Below are 18671 nucleotides of genomic sequence, written 5' to 3'. Positions count from 1 at the left end.
TAAAAGCTGAAAGAGGTGAAGATCTGCAGTTAACATACTGCGTGTTTATGTTAATAAAACTATAAAAGTTACAGGTGCTTCTATTTGAATTTGTGAATGTGATGTCCATTACGTTTTTGAAGAGTATTTAAATATAATGAATATATTTATGTTTCTACATGAAGCCAGGGGGTTCTTGAGGTTGATAAATGCTAATTGATTTTTTTTTAACAAAGGAAGATGCATTCTGCAAAGCTGAAGCTAGATGTGTACAAATGCGTACCGTATCTTCATGGTCACTGCGCACGTGAAAAGAAAAAAATGTGGGTGCAGAGGAAAGAAAGAAGATGGAGGTAGTTCACATAAGTCTCCAAATCGCCTATGATCCTATACATTTTGTATGCATAGATTTTTCAAAGAATTTGTTCTTAAGGACATGGTTATATTCATGTGCTTATGAGGGCTTAATTTCAGTTTATAAATACAGACGCATGATTAAGGTTTTTCATTTTGTTAGCGTATTATTTGTTGCATTAGAAAACAAAATATACTAAGAAGGACTTCAAAAAGTAACTGTTACTATAAGAAAGCTAAAACTTTTTAGGAATTCTAGTACACATTTGCTTGTCTATTTCTATATTGCACTCTTCTAGTTTCCCTAAACTTAAACTGTAATATAAATGTGGTAGCGTGATGTATGGCTTATTGCACTTGTGCTCTTCAGTGAAGTGCTGAAAAAATGAAGAATTTAATTAAACTAAAGGGCTTATGTGCTCTGTGTTCTTACCTTGTAGTGACTTGAATATCTTCAGGTATAAGACATAACAAAAGCTTTCCATAGCTCAGACAATGTATGCTACTTTTCTTTGGATTACTTGAAGCAATTTTTGCTCAACTTTGAAGCAGGGGGTGCAGCTTATTGGTATTAGTTATGCTGAAGGGTAGTCTAAATTGTTAATGAAGCCTGGAGTGCCACTATCTGTGCCTGCTCTAGCTGATGTGCAGTTCTAATTAAAGCATTACATTTAAAATGCCTTCTAAAATAAAACAGTACTTCTATCTTACCTGTACTTTAGTCTAATAGTTCAGAGTTGTGTTAATGCACACCATTAAAACCTTTGAAAAGTCGTTCATTGCCTTCATGTCTAATCAACTAAAATCTTTTTGAAAGACTTGCGATAGCTGAAGCACAGGTTGAGAAGTAAAGAATACATCTTAGCACAGACATTATATTAAGATCTGAAACTCAAAAGTTTGACTTTCCTTTTCAATTAGATATTGAATGAATCAACATTTGAGGAAGATGTGCAACAACATTGTGATCTTTTGTGATCTTGCTCTCATGTTTTTCTCTTGTATGTCTGTTTTCTACTGTTTTCTTACTACTTCCAGTAGTTGAACATCTAGCTGGTCAGATTTTTGATGTTGTCCACATATTCACATATTCCTGTTGAGCATTACATCATATGTGCTATAAACTTTTAGCAAGTTGAATCACTTTAGAACATGGAAGGCCAATTTTCTACTGCTTACGCACAAAGTCCATCATCAATACTGGTTATATATCATACTGCTACCAAATATTGACATGAGTATTCTTGCTGTTAGTATTAAAATTTTTTTTCTGCATTGCTAATGGCATATTTATGTACACTAAAATTCTATCTCCACATTATAGATTATAGCTTAAAGATCCCAAAATATTTAACTGTTCTAAAATGGGCACGAATACTCCACAAGTAAGGAAGAATTTCTGTATGTACTCATTAACAATGATTATTTCACCAAAAGTGAGGAAAAAAATAGTTTTCTGCTTCATGCTCTTCCTCAGTTTCCTGATCGTGTGTTTCATGATCATCTTCTATTTCATCGTATTCTTCTGGTGTTAAAAGTCGTCGAAACACTGCTGTTCTGATTTGTGTGGACTTGTTGCCGTTTCTGTTTTGTTCTCCATAGTAGATGGTTCTAATATGAGGGAAGCAAAAGAAGGCATATGTGCTTATTGGAGCTGTTAGCTTATTGTGGTCCACCCGTAGATAGGTTAGCTGGTTGGTGTTCATTGGATCAATGGATGGACACATCAAAGTAACATTTATCACTGTAAGAGAGAAAAATATTAATTAAAATTCAGAAGATAAGGTTATATTTAAGAAGTATTTCATAATTGAAATGAATTTTGGAATTTAAAATGGAAAATACTTGTGATGCATCACATTATAGCAGCCTTTCCTCTGTTTTAAACCAGTTTCATACGTGACAATTATAACAGTTCTAGAATTTGGAAAACATAAGATTGTGGGTAAAATGTATACATATAGTGTGGCTGCAACTACCATCTTAATTACTATTTTATATGAATTGAATATTTTTCATATAGTTTTTCAATTCTTATGTGATTTTTCAGTTGTTTCATCAGAAGAAAGTTTCAAAGTGATTTTAGGAGTTAAATGAAAAAAATTGTGGAATATTTACAAAACATCCACTTGGAAATCATGGGAAAATAGGAAAATAAAATCCTTTCTAGGTTGCCTTTGTTTCTTCTCAGCTAGCCAAGGATGTGTTTACATTCCATCTTGAAGAAGACGGAGCCGTACCTTTCCTGTGCTGTAAGTTAAAAGCTGCATAGCATGAGAGATATGTTGTGTATGAACTTTGGGTCAATGCCACGTTAACTGGTTGGTTCAGAACATTAACAGCTCAATCTCGTACGTCTGCAAAGAGGGGTATCATAATACTTCTTGAACAACGTGCAAATTTGGATGACTCCTAGATTGTAAGCTTGGATTTTACATAACCCATCAGCTGACAGGTGACAGATCTTCCTAATCAGTGACAAAATAAGCGTTTCTGATAGTTTTTGATTCAGGCTAAGGGATTAGGTGGTAAAGTAAAAGCTCATCCCACCCTCTGCTCCTTACAACCAACTCCAAATTCCATTTCTACATTTTTCTGCTTTTCAAGAGTGAAGAGCTATCGACGTACTTTCAATGTCATTGTCTTCAATATACAAATGCTGCAGACTTCTTGGAATATAGAATACTTGTTTCAATTTGTTATGTCCAAGGTTAAGTTCTAAAAGGTTTGGTAGATTAATGAAGGTGTTGCGTGGAACGTTCTGCAGGTTATTGTGGGACATTCTTAGGGCAATGATTTTGGGGAGTTTGCTGAAGTAGTTTTCTGGAATATAAGAAATGGAGTTATTTTCTAGAGAGAGATACATAAGTGACGACGGCAGGCTGGGAGGCATGGTCTGTAATTTGTTGTTGCATAAATTCAGCTGCATTAAGTTGCTCATGACTGAAAAGTGATTTCCTTTGAGTACTGAATCGTCAAGAAAATTATTGCAGAGGTCAAGCATGGTGATGTTTGGTAATCCGTCCAGTGCAATTCCAGGTAACTGGGAAATCTTATTGAAGCCAAGGAGGAGTCTCTCCAGAGAGCTGGGAAGTGGGAATGGAAATTCATCTAATTCATTGTGCTGTAAGTGAAGCTGCACTAAGTTTGACAATTTGGCAAAAACACCACGATCAATCATATGAGATTTAATTTTGTTGAAGCTCAGATTAATTTCTCTTAAAATGGTAACGTTAGTGAATGGTCCTGCAGGTACAGCTTCAATATCGTTGTTTTGCAGATAGAGTTGTTGGACATGAGCAGGGATGTTTGGTATTGTTTTAAGCTTACGATGGTCACAGTACATAGATAGCGGAAATTCTGGCGGACAAAAGCATTCTCTGGCACACTCGACTGGAAAAGGGAAGTGAGGAACCTCAGCTTGTGCGCCTGGATTAGAGTTAAAATAATATGGATGTTGATGATCTGGCTCATCATATTCGTCCCCAAAATCGTAGTCTTCATATTGGCAAAATGCAGTGGTGGTCCAAAGGAGGTAAATGATTGATAGTTGGCTCAGAATCCCCATATTTGAATTGGTACTTCTACCCTGTTGATGAGAAAGAAAATAAGATGCCCAGGTAGTCATAAGTGAAATCACATATGAATCTCTCAGTGTCAAGGAGAAGCAGTATAAAACTACTGTAAATAAGCAGAATAACATTTTTTTTCAGAGCCCTGTCAACAATACTACTAGCAAAAACATTTTCTAGTTTGGATCTTTCAAGAAACAGCCATAAGCAACTGGCCTTGAAGTAAACTGAACTTTTCCTGTCTGAATTCTGATTATGAAGAGCTTTCTACCTGTGCTGTCCCTGATACTGAAGTGTACCGTAAGAGCTGGGAGAAATAGCAGGGAAATGGGAATGTCTTCATTCCTTTCTCACCTTAATGTGTTACAGACAAGTTGCAAAAGAACTGTGTGTATGAAGTCCTGTGCAATCTGGGTTGTTAGACATTGTAGTTGTTGCATTCTTTCCAGTATAGTGGGTTAAGAACCAGCCTAACGGATCAATTTTGGATGGGTGCAGATAGAATCCTTGTCAGATCCTATTTAACGTAAAAATAGATAAAAGTTGGCACTGTATTGGTGGTTGTGTGTTCTGTGGAGTTCTGTCATATTTTTCTATTTTCTGCAAAACATGGCTGTCTCACTACAATGCAATAATAATGATTTTTAATTCCCATCATTGTATTTGATTTCAGTTACTGTGTGAAATCTTCACTGATAAGCAGTTTTCCTTGTAGAATTCCTATGCTTCAGCAATTGTAAGACCTTTCCAGACATACCTAATTTACCTTCATAATCACCTTCTGAGGTGAAATAGTGATATTGTGAAAGATGATTACTTGCAATCAATTTTGCCTGTCAAATTTGAGATGCGCAAAGCCAGCCTAACATTTTAGAGTACTCTGTGTGGTCAGAGGAACCCTTTTATATGGCAGAGTTGGAGTTGTGAATCGTGTCAAGCTGTACGAGTTGGACAGTACGTGAGTCAAAACATAACACTGCTGATCAAAGCAGAGGTATTGCTGGAGATCTTGAGACTCACTCGGTATAGGTGGGAACTATGATGCAGAGAAAAGCAAATAATCTCAGTTTTCTTATGATGCTGTTCATGTTTCTTAATCATAGAACTCTTTTTCTTGGTTGTTCTTAGTAGTTTATCTTATTTTACCAGGCACAATCAAAGAGTAACGAAGGAGATGGGACTTAGAAACACTAATTTCATGTGCCTCGTATTGCTGGCTGATTCCCATTGCATGACATATTCTATGAATTTAAGGAGAAAGGGAGTCCTAAGAAAAGCTGTGTTTAGGTCCTCAGCAAAGCTGGGTGTCCGTATCCCTACAGTATTGTCAGATATCTGAGCTGAGGTAGGTAAATAGCTGCAGCATCTCCACAAAGGCCAATCTGCCACTACCTGCATTGTATTAATGCACTATGAAGACAAACTTAGTGGACAGTTGCTGAGTTCAGGAAGCAGTAATGTGCTTCAAGAGGAATTAATTGCCTTAGAGATTTCAGGCAGTGTATATTAGAAGAATAGCTTTTTACTTTATTTCTAACTGCAAGTCAGAGCTCCTGGTGTCTGCCCATAGAAGTCCTGTCTCTATTGTGTCTTGATTTTGTTCTCTGGAGCAGATTCTGACAAAATCTGTTTCTCAACATTATTTCATGTTCTTTGTTTTGTTCCTCTCTCTTCTGGCTCCTAGTTCTGCCCAGAACTTCAGCTTTGTCTTCTGGTTCTTTCAGCACTTCTGCTTCTCACAACATTTGTGATTAATCATTTTTTCTATTCGTAGTGCATTAGAAACCAGGAGAAACGACCTTGCTAAATCCCATATAGTTTGAGGATAGAGGTTAATTAGGCCTTCACACAATTCACTAGGCATGTAGACAGGGTAAAGGGAAGAACTGTAATCACTGCAGATGCAATGGTGGTACATAATGGCCATTAAGAATGGGAGGAGCTTATATTCTGAGGGCTGCTTATACCTTAGCTGAAGCTGAGTGCGTATTTGGTAGGACGGCTACTGTCCTTAAACTTGAAGTTCATGTCTCAAAGCACTGAGAAACTAATGCTTCTTCATGAAGTATTTTTAAGAACCTATTATCTTTAAAACAAAGAATGGTGTCAGCTTGGTAATGAGGGGAGCAGATCAGATGCACACAGTATGAGAACTGTGTATGTAGAGACTTGAAGGAAAACAGAAAATCATAGAGGCATGATTCTCTACATCTGTTTAAAAAAAAATAAAGAAAAAAAAAGAAAAAACTCCAAAACTAAGAGCTTAGTACCAGTATTGTAAGCAGTGTACCAGCTGAAATCAAGTACTTACATAAGATGCATGAGTTACTCCTCACTGCAAAGATAACACAACTGGTTCTTTTTATTCCTGCTTACCAATAGAAATTACTCCTTGGAAGTCTGGGAAGCTCAAGTTGTGGAAGGGAGCAGCTTAGCGTGCTGATGAAATCATCTGAGCAATAGCCTAACACAGCTGGAGGAACAAAAGATGTCCCTAAACCATACTTTGTGGTGAGGAGCCTTGTGGGAAGGCAAAGTAAAATAATAGCTTTAGTCCCTCTTCTGATTTGCCAGCAAAAAAATAAAGAAGAGTACTGTGCCACATCATCAGCTATTGTTGGTGCAGTGTCACAAGTCTGCAGGGAGATCCATTCTGTTAAAATCACTTTAAAAAAATTTAAAGTACTTCTTCAGTGTTATCGGTTCATTAAAAAAACAAAAACAAGTGTAAGACTTCAAAAATATTTCAGAGGTCATGAGTTCATTTTGTGGTTTCTGTGACACTCAATCCGGTACCCAAAGAGTTTGTTCTTTTTGTTTGTTCTTTGGAGGGAGGAGGAGGTTAAGAAACAGTACAGCAAAAAAAGAAAAATCAGCAACCAAGTGGCCAAAATCCTGACCTTGTGAAAGCTGAGGGAAAGCATGTGCTATAGAAAGGGTCCTGATGAATATCTTCAAATGTGTGCTGGTTTTTTTTCACTTCACTGTCTGTATTTCCTGTTCTGCAGGAAGCAAACGCTCAGGCTGTACGGTTTTAATATGTAGTGTTTTAAAATTCATAGTAAGTTTCCAGCATGTTTGTGGTAGCTTGTGTACAAAGAGATGAGCTTTTGTATGAAACGGCCAGGAATGACATGAGAGATGTAAACCAGTTTTGTGGTATGAATGGATATATTTTCCCCAGCTTTATAAGGGGATAAAAAAGAAAAGATATCATTGTGTTATTTTGCTGAATTACAGTACTTAGGATATATATGCAGAAATGGAGAAAAGGAGGGGGTGAGTTTATTGTTGAAGTAGACATGTTGTTCTGGGTTAGTTGTGTGATTCATCAGAAAGCTCTAGGGAAGCAGTTTATTATAGTTCTGGATTGGTAAAAGAGTTGCATTATTTCTAAACCTATTGACAAGGAAAATTCTTCATCGAGAAAAGAAAATAACACAATAGTAAAGTCTATTTTGGCTTTGAGCTTCCTGAGATTGATCTATTTGACCTTTCCAAGCTTTTTTCTGTAGCATTGTGGACTGGAAATTATTAAAGAACCAAAATCATGCATGGTTTTATTTGGAATATAAACAAAAGCATCAGAAGTCAGGAGCAACAATAAAGTTGTAGGAGCAGGCAACATGGAATTAAAATTACAGCAATCATGTATTTATATGCAGAATACAGAATGGCAAAGGTGAGGTTGAAAGAGTGAAATTAAACCTCAATAGTGCCTTATGAACTGTACTGTAAGCAGTTAAGTCACTACCATGGTATAATTAAACCTAACTAATATCAAACAACAAGTTACTGTTTGTTTTTTTTTAAGTAATTAGAATATATTCCTAATGATGAACCAGAGAAAGACATTTGAATTTATAACACCAGCCAGTGAAGTGTTACTGACTGCTACCAAATTAGTTGGTTTTATATTGATTTGCTTTTTAAAGTGGAAGTCAAAGGATATAATGCACAGTTTTGGAAGATCTGTTATATAAACAGTTCAAAATAAGGCACATGCAAGAATTAAAGCTATTTTCTCTAAAAATAAAATTTAACCAAATTTAAATTTCATACCTGATAGTTTTGTGTAGTTTTCTGCTTATGATTGCGTCCTGAATCCTTGTTAGTTATTAGAAGACTTGAAATCTCACCATGCATTCAAAAATCCATGATGACAGAGGAAAAGAGCCTGTCCATCTGAGAACTGTAGCAAAGCTCTTCCTTTACAGCATATATAGTTGCAGAAGATGATGCAGGGCCAGCCATGGGACGTATTAAGACTCATTTCTTTTTTTTGTTGCATGAGCTGTCTTGAATGTAAACAAGTTCTACTTTGTCATCTTGGTCAAATCTGTGTGTTTGGATCATCTTCTAGCTTTGGTCTGAACTGTGGTAGGAGTTTCCTTACAAGGAGGATAATGAGAGGATTAAATTTAACATCATGCCCACAAGACATCTTGTTTCAAAGGCTGTGACAAACCTTTTAAGTTCACTCGAACTTTTTAAAATAACATGTCTGAAGTTTTGAATTTGTTATTAACTCATTCAATCAATGAGAATTGTTATTGCTTTCAACTTTGGGTCTGAACTGAAGGCATTAGAGGGAAGACTGTTCTAATATTTAGTGATTTTAAGTGCTTAGCTTCTTGAATAAGCATGAACTTTAAAACTGTCTATTTGAAGTATGGAGGCAAAATACTTCCAGAGTAGGCAGAGAATATAACCACTGACAGCACAGCGGTGTGATTTGTGAGTCCAAAATCTTTACTTGGCAAATTGAAGAAAATCTATAAGAAGATAAGAACTGACGATGTTGATTTGTTGCTTTCAGTGTCTGTACTGAAGAAAAGAGGATACATGATTAAATATAATGAGGAAATCTGAATGCTGTAATTTGGTTCCCATAAAGCCTGTGGCTTTCTGAAGAAAGAAACAACCTCAGGCATGAATTATCCACATCGGGCTGCACTTCTAAGTCAGATTGTAGGCACAGAAAGAAAATACAGATATAAAACTCTTTGCATCCTAATTCCTAGGTCTTAATTTGTTACTCACAAATGCTGTCAGCAGACCACTAGCAGCCTGTGTGACTGTTGTATGTGACCTGCAAAGGCACTTCTTGTTTGTGCTTGCTATTAACAATAGTAACAGATTGTCAGATTGTTGCAGAATCTATTTATCCTCTATTTATCCTCTGCAAGAGCTGGCTGGAAAATGTGGGTACTGAAGCACAGGGCTCTCAGCTAATTAGAAAATCAGATACTGAATTGCTCAATTTTGCAGGGCCTTCAGTCCAGCCAGAGCCTGCCCAGAGTACCAGGTAATAACAGTTCTTAAAGACTTCCTGCTGTTTGGTGGAAAGTCATGCACTGATGATGTCCCTGTACAAATATGCATTTTTAAAGGTAGCAGAAAAGGGGGGGTCATTGAATCGTATAAACAATCTTGCAGAGCTGAGATGATGCTCAATCTACCGAGAGGAAAGCTGTTCAATATGTGAGGCCATGGCTGCCCCTCACGTGGCCCTTACAGTGTGATCTCTACCTATTTCCCATTTTGTAGGTGGTATTACATGATGAAAGCTCTGCAGCCCTTGACTTATGCAGTCTGTTTTACACAAATTGTTCTGCTTTCTAGGAGCTCCTATGAAGGATGTGTTGACCAAGAACAGTTCAATATAGGAAAAGGAACAACTCAAAAATAATTCTGGAGATTTACTAGACTGGAGATATTGCACATATTGACTCTTTCAGTCTGTTGCAGGAAGAGCATGTGTTACATTCATAGGTGGGTTTTCTTTTCTATAGCAGGGGCATTGAGTTAGCCCTCGTGAAGTTTCTGTTGCTACAATAGCAAGTAGTCAAACAATCAATGCAGACAATAAGGAGTTTACAATATTAAAAATATTCCTTCCTACCACTTCCTCCCAAGTTGGTGTCATCTGCAGACTTGCTGAGGATGCACTCAATCCCCTCATCCAAATCAATCAATAAAGATATTAAGCTTTATGGGTACAACGGTCACATTTTCATACTTTTCCTGATATCTTAATTTACATCAATCTTTTTTATTAGTGTTTGTTCACTTCTAGCTGCAGGTTTAATGCATTTTTGTAAGGTACCTGAAATATACCTGCAACTTCAGATTGTTCCCATGGTTGTCTTCAATCTGCAAATCATACGTACGTAGCTTTCAAAAACCAGCTTTTTTTCTGTAGAGACTTCATGACAAAGACAAGGGGTAGTTTTCAAGGTTATCTGCCAAGCAATTCCTGGATGATCACGCGTAAGAAAATCTTTTTCACTGACAGCAATTTCCCTAATGTACTTATGATGGCAGATGCTTTCCCTTTACTCTGTTATTTAGAGTTTGTTCAATGACAAAATCATTGTTTTTACAATGACTGTTGAATAAATCTACTTGTGTAGCACAAGAGCTTGTAATGCTAGTGTATGAGCATGCCATGACAGAACAGAGTCTTGCATTGGATGAAACTCAGTATACCTAGACCTGTATCCAGATTTCAGTAGTGGCTGACAGCAAAGTAGCAGGAAAGAATAGAAGAATGTGACAAGCAGTGAGTTGTGTCTGCAGAACATTTTCTCTGCAGCCAGAAACTGTGACTTGGAAACTTCCATAGAAACACTGAGTATTATTACATGTTGTCATTCATCTGTGCGTGTCCCTGGCATCTCCACTTATAAGGAAAAATGTGATCTCTGTACTCTTCCTTCCAACCAGTTAATGCTCTGTTTTTCTGGATTTTCTTTATTTAACTCTGTTAAAGGAAGATACTTTTCCATACAGCTGTATTCTACCAGATGTGAAATTACATTTGTTATTTTATTTATGGCGAGTAATCAACCTGAAGTTATTCTACTTTGCCTGAGTAATTTGTGAGAAATGGCCTCTTCTTGGTAGAGCTGAGGCAGTGTCTCATAACTGCTTCATCCCATCAGTCTGTGGTGGGAAGCTTTCTGTTTCTTCTATCGTTAGCTGTTCTGAGATTCTTGAAAGAAAGACTACTGGCTACTTCTGGTGAGGACTTCAATACAGTTCAATATTCTTACAGTCAGCTGCTTGAAAAAAAAAACAACTCATTCCTTTACCTGTTCCAAAGAAATATTCATGGTAGCCACCATTTCATTAGGGAGGATGAGGTGATTTAGGCATTAGTTACTGATCTTCCATGGAAATCAAATGAGTGTTCTTGTTACTGTTATGCTTCCAGCACCTGACTGTTGCCTTTCCCCATCGCTGTTCAGGAATAGATATGATACATGAAAATAGCCAAAATATAAATATTCATAATGCTTTTTCTCTTAATAAATTTTAGCTGAGTTTTAGTCTGGTGATGGCATGAGGCCAGCGCTTTGATTGAGGGGTTAGATTGAACTTTGTCAGAACCGAGCCCATGGGGTAGCTGCATTTAAGAATCTCAATGCTCTACATCTCCATATGACAGCTGTCCAAAACTCCCATCACACCTTTGCCAAGCACTAGGCTTATTGCTGGAACTCACAAATCTGTATGCTGTGAAAGCAATCAGGGACGTGAGTTGTCTAATTGTTTAGAACTGCCAGTGGGTGAACTAGATAATGGACTGACCCTTTGGAGTGTGTAAGTGAAGGGCACTCTTTGGAAGGAGAGAACAGTTAATCTATGAAGCAATTGCACTTCTTACAGATGTATTTTCCATAATCACATATTCTCATCTTCTCAGGTTCCTATGCACTCTGCCTTTGGGAGGGAACTGTTAACATGAGACATGTGTTACCCTTTCTGTTCTCAGCACAAAGCACAAGAAGCAGCAATACACGTCTATGATATACAGCTACTACTGCAGCAAGACGTTCCTGATAGCAGCAGTAATTAAAGATCTCTTCATGTATGTATGCTCTGAAGGAAAGTGCATGTGGAAAATATCTAAACGATTTTTAGGTAGTGTGGTAAGAAACTTTTTTTTTAATATGCATTGTTTTAATTGCTTTATGTTAAATCATACAAGCTTTTAATAAGTAATAATGAGTTTTTTTCTTCCTTTGGGTAGAAGCAGTAAGAAGAATGCAGTATGCTGAGGACTTTCAAAATCAGTCTTGGTTTCTACTTTTCTGAAATGTTGTGATTTTGCATTCATTCTGAATGCACTTTATTGAGCTCTGAACAGGAATACTGATTGTTCCTGGAAGGCTTTATCATCGAGAATTAGTTTTCAGCAGAGACAAAATACACAATAATTACAGTACTAATTGCATTATTTCCTACAGATTCTACCTTGACAGTGGTTTCAAGGAAAAACAGTGGCCTATTAACCTTCTACTAGCTTATTCTGTTTTATATTCTGATAAGTTTATTGCTCTATTGTATATGTAGCTGCTTATAGCTAATCTTGATGATTATTTGTTGAATAAGGAATCTCTTGCCATGTTTAAGAGAACACTTTATGAACTCTGGCAGTGATAGTGGTTGATGGAGGTTGGAGGCACGTTTCCTTCTGCATGGCATCACAGTAGATTTTGTCTTCAGTTCAGAGTGTGCCAGTCCTACAGGCCCCAGTATAGAAATATAGTTTGTCAAGTGTGACATAAAGCTATTAGCTTTACCAGCAGAGGTAGATGTCTGCATGCAGTGTAGCTTCTACAAGTATTCTAAGTCTTTTATCTCTGAATTTTTGGTATTATGAGAAGATTCTGCTGGCTCTTCTTAGAGAATAGTATTATGCATTTTCTGAGCTCGAGGGCAGAGTATTACACTGTGCTGGCATGTACTTAATTCTGTATCTCTGAACATTGTTTATCTTTCCTTTTCTATGTTGTCTTATAAACAGTGAAGTTCTTCACAAAATCAGATTTGGCATTTGAGGTAATAAGAATGTTTGAAAGCATATATAGGAGGTTAACATCTAAATGGAAATTGTATACAGTAATGCAAAATATAAATGAAAATTCTGTTATTGGAAAATTAGAGGAATTCTGTGGAAGTACTGATTTCTGGCTATGAAACTCTTTGAGCAAGTAATAACACTGCATTACTGCATTTCTGCTGGAGAAGTGAGCAGACATTGCTTCCATTATTCTTGCAGAATAGTTGGTTATTGTACTGCTGCTTGAATCTGAGCATCTCTTGGTCAGGTTAATAGGTAAATGATTTCTTCAGTCTTCATGATAAAGGTTAGTCCTGTTGCTGACCCTTGTTTCATCCTGTAGAATAGAAAGAAGACAAGGTTTGAACAGAGCTGTAAGAAAAAGGCTAGTGTGATGTCTGAATGTTCTTTGTGGCCCTAAGTGGGATACAAATGAAGGCAGAACAGTGTATTTCATAATGGCAGGCCACTTTCCTTTTCCACAAAGAGGAAGGAAGGGAGTTAAGCTGTTCTATGAAGTGTTTCTGGAAGGAAAGTGTTTACTTTGGTCTTCATATCTGAAAAGCACTTGTAGCATGAAAATAACACAGGCTGAACAGTTAAGAGGCAAGTTCTTGCTTGTGCTGGTCACTTGCTTTCTCTGCACCTCAGGGGATTTCATATCTTTTGGCAAGCAGTCAATTAGAGTTTTATTTTCCTGCTGTCTTCAGAATTTAATGAGGGACTGTGATGATTTAACAGATAATCCAAGTGTAACTGTGAAGAGAACTTATTTGTTTCAGCATTTCTCCCCTTGACACCATACTTTGTGAAGGTGCTGAGTAATAAATGAGTAATGAATCTGGCTTATGAGATGTGCTGCACAAGCTGCATAGGTGATCTGTACGTATGCAGTTAGCCTAACACATCCTGGCTTCTTAGCTGTGCACTCATGTACAGGAACATATAGCAGGGACGTAGTTATAGCAAGACTTTCCTGTATGGAAATGTGTGGGATTCTCATCAAAACTGTATCCACAGTGCTGTTCTTCCAGGGATATTGTAGTCTTCAAATTTTTCCTGACTGTGATTTTAAACAGAAAAAGTGTGGAAAGACAAACCTGACTGCATGCTATTCCCTCTTCAGTCATTGCAACATAATGGTTAAATCCAGTATTGCATTGTTGAGTAGAACTGTTCATATTTTATGTGAAGAACTGCAAGAAGTCTGTCTGCTGGCAGCATGTTCTGTTGAGCTAAGTCTCTGATGGCTAAGGAAAGCTTTCAGAAACATCCTCGCTTCTTGTTTCAAAGCATTGATTTCTTTTGGAAATCACTTAAACATCAGAAAGCCTTTCTGCCTGTGCCTCGTGCTGTCCTCCATTTCAGGTGATCCACTGGGTATGCACAGTAATTCTTACGCGTATCTCAGCAGATAATTTTGGACACTGGTATGTGATACGTGGCATCTGGAGTTTGAGTCAGATTTTCATTTACTCCAGGGCTTTTCCGCATGTTTCCTATTAGCAGCTTTGTTCTCAAACCTCCCGTCTTCCCAGAACGAAGGAAAAAAAATGAGACAATCTTCAGTTCTCAACATACAAAAGGAGGAAAGAAAAACCTCCAAAACACAGGCTTCAGATTCCGACTTTATCATTATATTTGCATGAAATTAAAATAGAATGGAAAACATTAATGTTTCTTCTGCCTGCTGTGGTGGATGTTTGTTTTTCTGGATCAGCAGTGCAATAGTTTAACCAGAAGTTTTCTCTTGAGGCTGCAAAGTAATGAGCAGTGATGATTGGGGATATTCTTAATATTTTCATTTGAATTTTCATCTTTTCCATGACCTTCATTGAAAACTAATGCTTATGTTACTCATTTTCTACTTCTTACTAATTAGTCATTTAAGAAAATATGAGTGAAGTAGTTCTTGTTTTTTTTCTAATCAGAGCGAAATAGGAAAATATCTGTAAAGTCTGAGAACAGAGAACAAATTGACATAACTCAAACTTGTTAGGTTGAAACATCTTGGATTTGTTCAGCTTTACTAGGCAATATTTTAATGAAAATTTGAAGTTGCTTCAACTGATTCCACTGAGCCAATCCAACTACTTTAGTGCTTTCAGGAGTAAATATCAAAATGTTAGCTAGAATCTTAGGCTTGAATGATTTCACTACCTAGGTTTAAGTTAAACTTGTGAAGAAATATTGTAATGCTAGTGAATGGCCAACTGCAGTTGAAGAGGTATGGTACATAGCTTAATGCTGGTAGCTGCAGAGAGACAGCTGAAATTGCTTCATAGAACACACATAATTCCTTTTGGAAATTGTTAAATGTTTCAAGATTTTGTAATAGTGAAGCTGTGTTGGATTTCATAAGCATAACCTCCTGGATTTAGCTGCTGTTTCATCACTTTCAGTGAAGGCATGTGAGTGGGTAAAGCCTGTGTATATGCTCCAGTCTTGGGCATCTGTCTTGCTTTTGGGAATGCTGGTTCAGGAATTTCTACCATTTGCTTTGCTTGCCAATGTGAAACTTTGGGAGCATTTATTATAATTACAATAGCCAAACTTTCACTTCTTGATTTCCTATGGAAAGTTTTATCTCTCGGGTTTGTCAGTTATTTCATCAGGTCAGTAACTTTTGACTTCACCAGTTATAACCAAATTTAACATAAGGTAAAAGCAAATATATATGTAGTTTTTAAAATCAGTGAAAAAAGAGCTGGGTAGTAGAAAGTGCTCCAAATAGGTCCTTCAGCAGGGGAAAAAACAGTTGTAGATTCTTGCTCTTGGAGCAAGCAGCCAGATGGCAAGATGAAGCAGACGTGTTGACTAAGCCCTGGCATACTTGTAGCTCCGTCATTTGGCAGCCAAACAGGTGGCAGCTGTGGAACAGAGCTGTAGGAGAACATGCTGAGGTATTGGAGTGAGGTGGAAACAAGCTGGAAGAACCTGTGGGTTCTAAGACTTAAGTTCATAGGAATCCAGGCTTCTGTAGCTTCCTTGTTCATGTAGTCAGAGGCAGCAACACTGGAATGAAGGAATTGTCCTTGTTTGCCACTGCAGCCAAGGATTCTGTTAGGCTGTTTTGCTGCAAGGGCACACTGCTGGCTCACATTCCACTTGCTTTCTTTTCTGCAAAGCTACTTTCTAGCTGGCCCAGCATTTATGTGTGCCTCGTGTTATTTCTCCCCCAGTGCAGAGCTTTGCAATTCTCCCTCTTCAGGGAAAGGTTTCTTCTTCAGGTTTCTATCAGCCCCTTCTTTCTCAGCCAGTCCACATCCCTCTGGATGGCAGCACAGCCCTTAGGTCTACCAGCCACTCCTCCCAGTTTTGTGTCATCAGTGAATTGCTAAGGATACACTCTGCCCCATCATCCTGACCACTGGTGAAAATGTTGAATAAGATTAGACTCAGCACTGACCCCTGGGGTTCACTACTGAGCTGTCATTTGGAGCTTCAAAATTAGTAGATTTTGCTTGTGTTTTTGTTTAGCTTTCAAACCTGAATGTCGAGGAGGTCATGTTTTGTTACATGAAAGTTGGGATTTACACAGCATGCACTTCCCACAGCTAATGGTGCAAATTAGAATCATGATTTGATGATATCTTGTACTCTTTACAATTTTGGTGTCTTAATAAATTTCTTGGGTTTTATTTTTTTTTTTTTTAATTTTTAATTTGTTTCATTCTTAGTATCGCTGTGGTGTGAAATACTGGGGAAAGAGGCAGGAGGAATGTATGTGGAGATGAATACATTTCATTATTGGACACGTTACTGATAGAGCAGGGCACAGAATTTGGTCTTCAAATGTAGTCAAACAGTACTTTGGTACTTAAATAGACTATTCAGCTAAATAATTATCTGTGAGGCTCACTGCTGTGTTATCGTGCAGTATCATAGAATCACCAAGGTTGGAAAAGGCCTAAAAGCTCATCCAGTCCAACCGTTCACCCATTCCCAATAGCTCCTACTAAACCATGTCCCTCAACACAACATCCAGTCTTTCCTTGAACACCCCCAGGCTCGGTGATTCCACCACCTCCCTGGGCATCCATTCCAGTGCCTGACCACCCTTTCTGAAAAGTAATACTTCCTCATGTCCAGCCTGAATCTCCCCTGCCGTAGCTTGAAACCATTCCCCCTGGTCCTATCACTGATGACACGAGAGAAGAGGCCGACCCCCAGCTCACTACAACCTCCCTTCAGGAAGTTATAGAGAGCAATAAGGTCTCCCCTGAGCCTCCTCTTCTCCAGGCTGAACATTCCCAGCTCCTTCAGCCTCTCCTCATATGGCCTGTGTTCCAGACCCCTCACAGCTTTGTTGCCCTCCTTTGAACACGTTCCAGGGCCTCAATATCTTTCTTGCAGTGAGGGGCCCAAAACTGGACACAGTACTCGAGGTGCGGCCTCACCAGTGCTGAATATAGGGGAACAATCACCTCTCTGCTCCTGCTTGCAACACTGTTTCTGATGCAAGCCAGGATGCCATTGGCCTTCTTGGCCACCTGGGCACACTGTCGGCTCATGTTCAGCCGAGCATCAATCAATACCCCCAGGTCCATTTCCTCTACGCAGTCCTCCAGCCACACCGCCCCAAGCCTGCAGCGTCGCCTGGGGTTGTTGTGGCCGAAGTGCAGGACCCGGCATTTGGCCTTGTTGAAACTCATCCCATTGGCTCCAGCCCAGCTTTCCAGCCTGTCCAGATCCCAGATCAATCTTGGTAAGTTTATCTTTAGAGCTACTTTCCCTTCATTTGGTAACAGTAGGCTGCCACCCTCTGGTGAAATCTGTTAACAGTCTCGTAAGGACCTGGTAGGTGTTCAAAAGAGAGAAATGCATTAGAATTTGGAAGGCCTAGTTGGAATATACATGTATACATATATATATATTTAATTAGAGGAAAGTAGATATTCGTAGCAGGAATATGTATTAAAAGAAGAAACTTAGGAGAGTTTACAGCAAATCTCTCTTCTTCCCTTTTTCCCTTTTCCATAGCATCTGTGGAGAATGTAGAGGTAGGGTTGATTTCTTGGCAGTTTTCTGTGTGCTGATACTCAAATGCATTGTACTGTGGCCTTTCAACATCAGTGCGTGAGCAATAGCTGGCTATCATTCTGATCAGGTGATTGCTGAAACTGTGTAAGGTGCATTTTTGTATTGACATTCAGTTGGTTTTAAATAAAAGCATGCCCATGTAAGTTGTTATTGCCCACAAATGCTAGCTAAAAGGTGAAGAAAAGAGGAGGGCCACTGAATGTAAGTATTTCTCATAGGTGACAGACATCCTCACAACTGGTATGGGATGGCATAAGAAATTATTGCCTTTTCTCTGAAAACAAGTCTTATGGGAGACAAGTACAACAAGCCATTTGAAACTTCTGTGCTTTAATCCAGAATTGCTAATGTAAGCTACGTGGCAGGTAAAGTTGCTTGCCTTTTAAAACTAAGTGAATTTGCCTTGAAGGTGATGAAAAGGTAAGCAATTGGTAAGTCCTTCAGAGATCAGGTAATAAATGTGAGGGTAGAATTAGTGCACTGAAATAGTGGAACAGTTTCTTCTGTGAATGTTAGGTGTATCCATGGATGCTGACTGTGTGGGGGGAAGAGGAAAGAGCAGGAAAACAAGCAGGATTTTAAAGCTTTGGAAATATGTGATCAAGAGTATACAGTCTTCTGCCTTCTATGATTTTGGGACATTTTTACAAACTTTCCCCATTTTTATTGACTTTAATGGACCTAAAATTTATTTTAGTGAACTAAAATTTAGTGAAACCTTGTAGGAGAGTATCTGTAAGGAATTGCTAGGTTTATATACTGCAGGAGTTACTGCTTTCTAGGGACTGGGACTACTCTGCTGAACCCATGACTCAAGAAAAGTTTCAGGTGAAGTCCAGGTCCAAGGGATGTGTTCTGGAGTCTGTGTTAAG

General features: G+C 38.2%; 2 protein-coding genes across 5 annotated transcripts in view; one reads left to right on the top strand and one right to left on the bottom strand.

Moving 5' to 3' along the window:
* LOC125698994 (centromere protein P) overlaps positions 1-18671 on the top strand; it is a 119986-nt gene that overhangs the window by 32943 nt on the left and 68372 nt on the right. The gene's annotated exons all lie outside the window — the stretch shown is intronic.
* OMD (osteomodulin) lies at positions 1524-8278 on the bottom strand. 2 transcript variants are annotated; one of them, XM_048958019.1, is made up of 3 exons: positions 7968-8278; positions 2962-3922; positions 1524-2077 (listed from the first exon to the last, which is right to left on the bottom strand). In XM_048958019.1, the coding sequence occupies exons 1-3, from the start codon at positions 8049-8051 to the stop codon at positions 1761-1763; spliced, it is 1362 nt and encodes a 453-aa protein (XP_048813976.1). In that variant the 5' UTR covers positions 8052-8278; the 3' UTR covers positions 1524-1760. The 2 variants fall into 2 exon arrangements, with proteins under 2 accessions (XP_048813976.1, XP_048813977.1); XM_048958020.1 differs by lacking the exon at positions 7968-8278 and adding an exon at positions 6217-6302.

The sequence above is a fragment of the Lagopus muta genome, chromosome 11 (assembly GCF_023343835.1).
Source record: "Lagopus muta isolate bLagMut1 chromosome 11, bLagMut1 primary, whole genome shotgun sequence".
In the NCBI taxonomy this organism is placed as follows: Eukaryota; Metazoa; Chordata; class Aves; order Galliformes; family Phasianidae; genus Lagopus; species Lagopus muta.
Note: the sequence above shows the minus strand (reverse complement) of the source record. Positions and strands in the feature narration are given on the sequence as shown.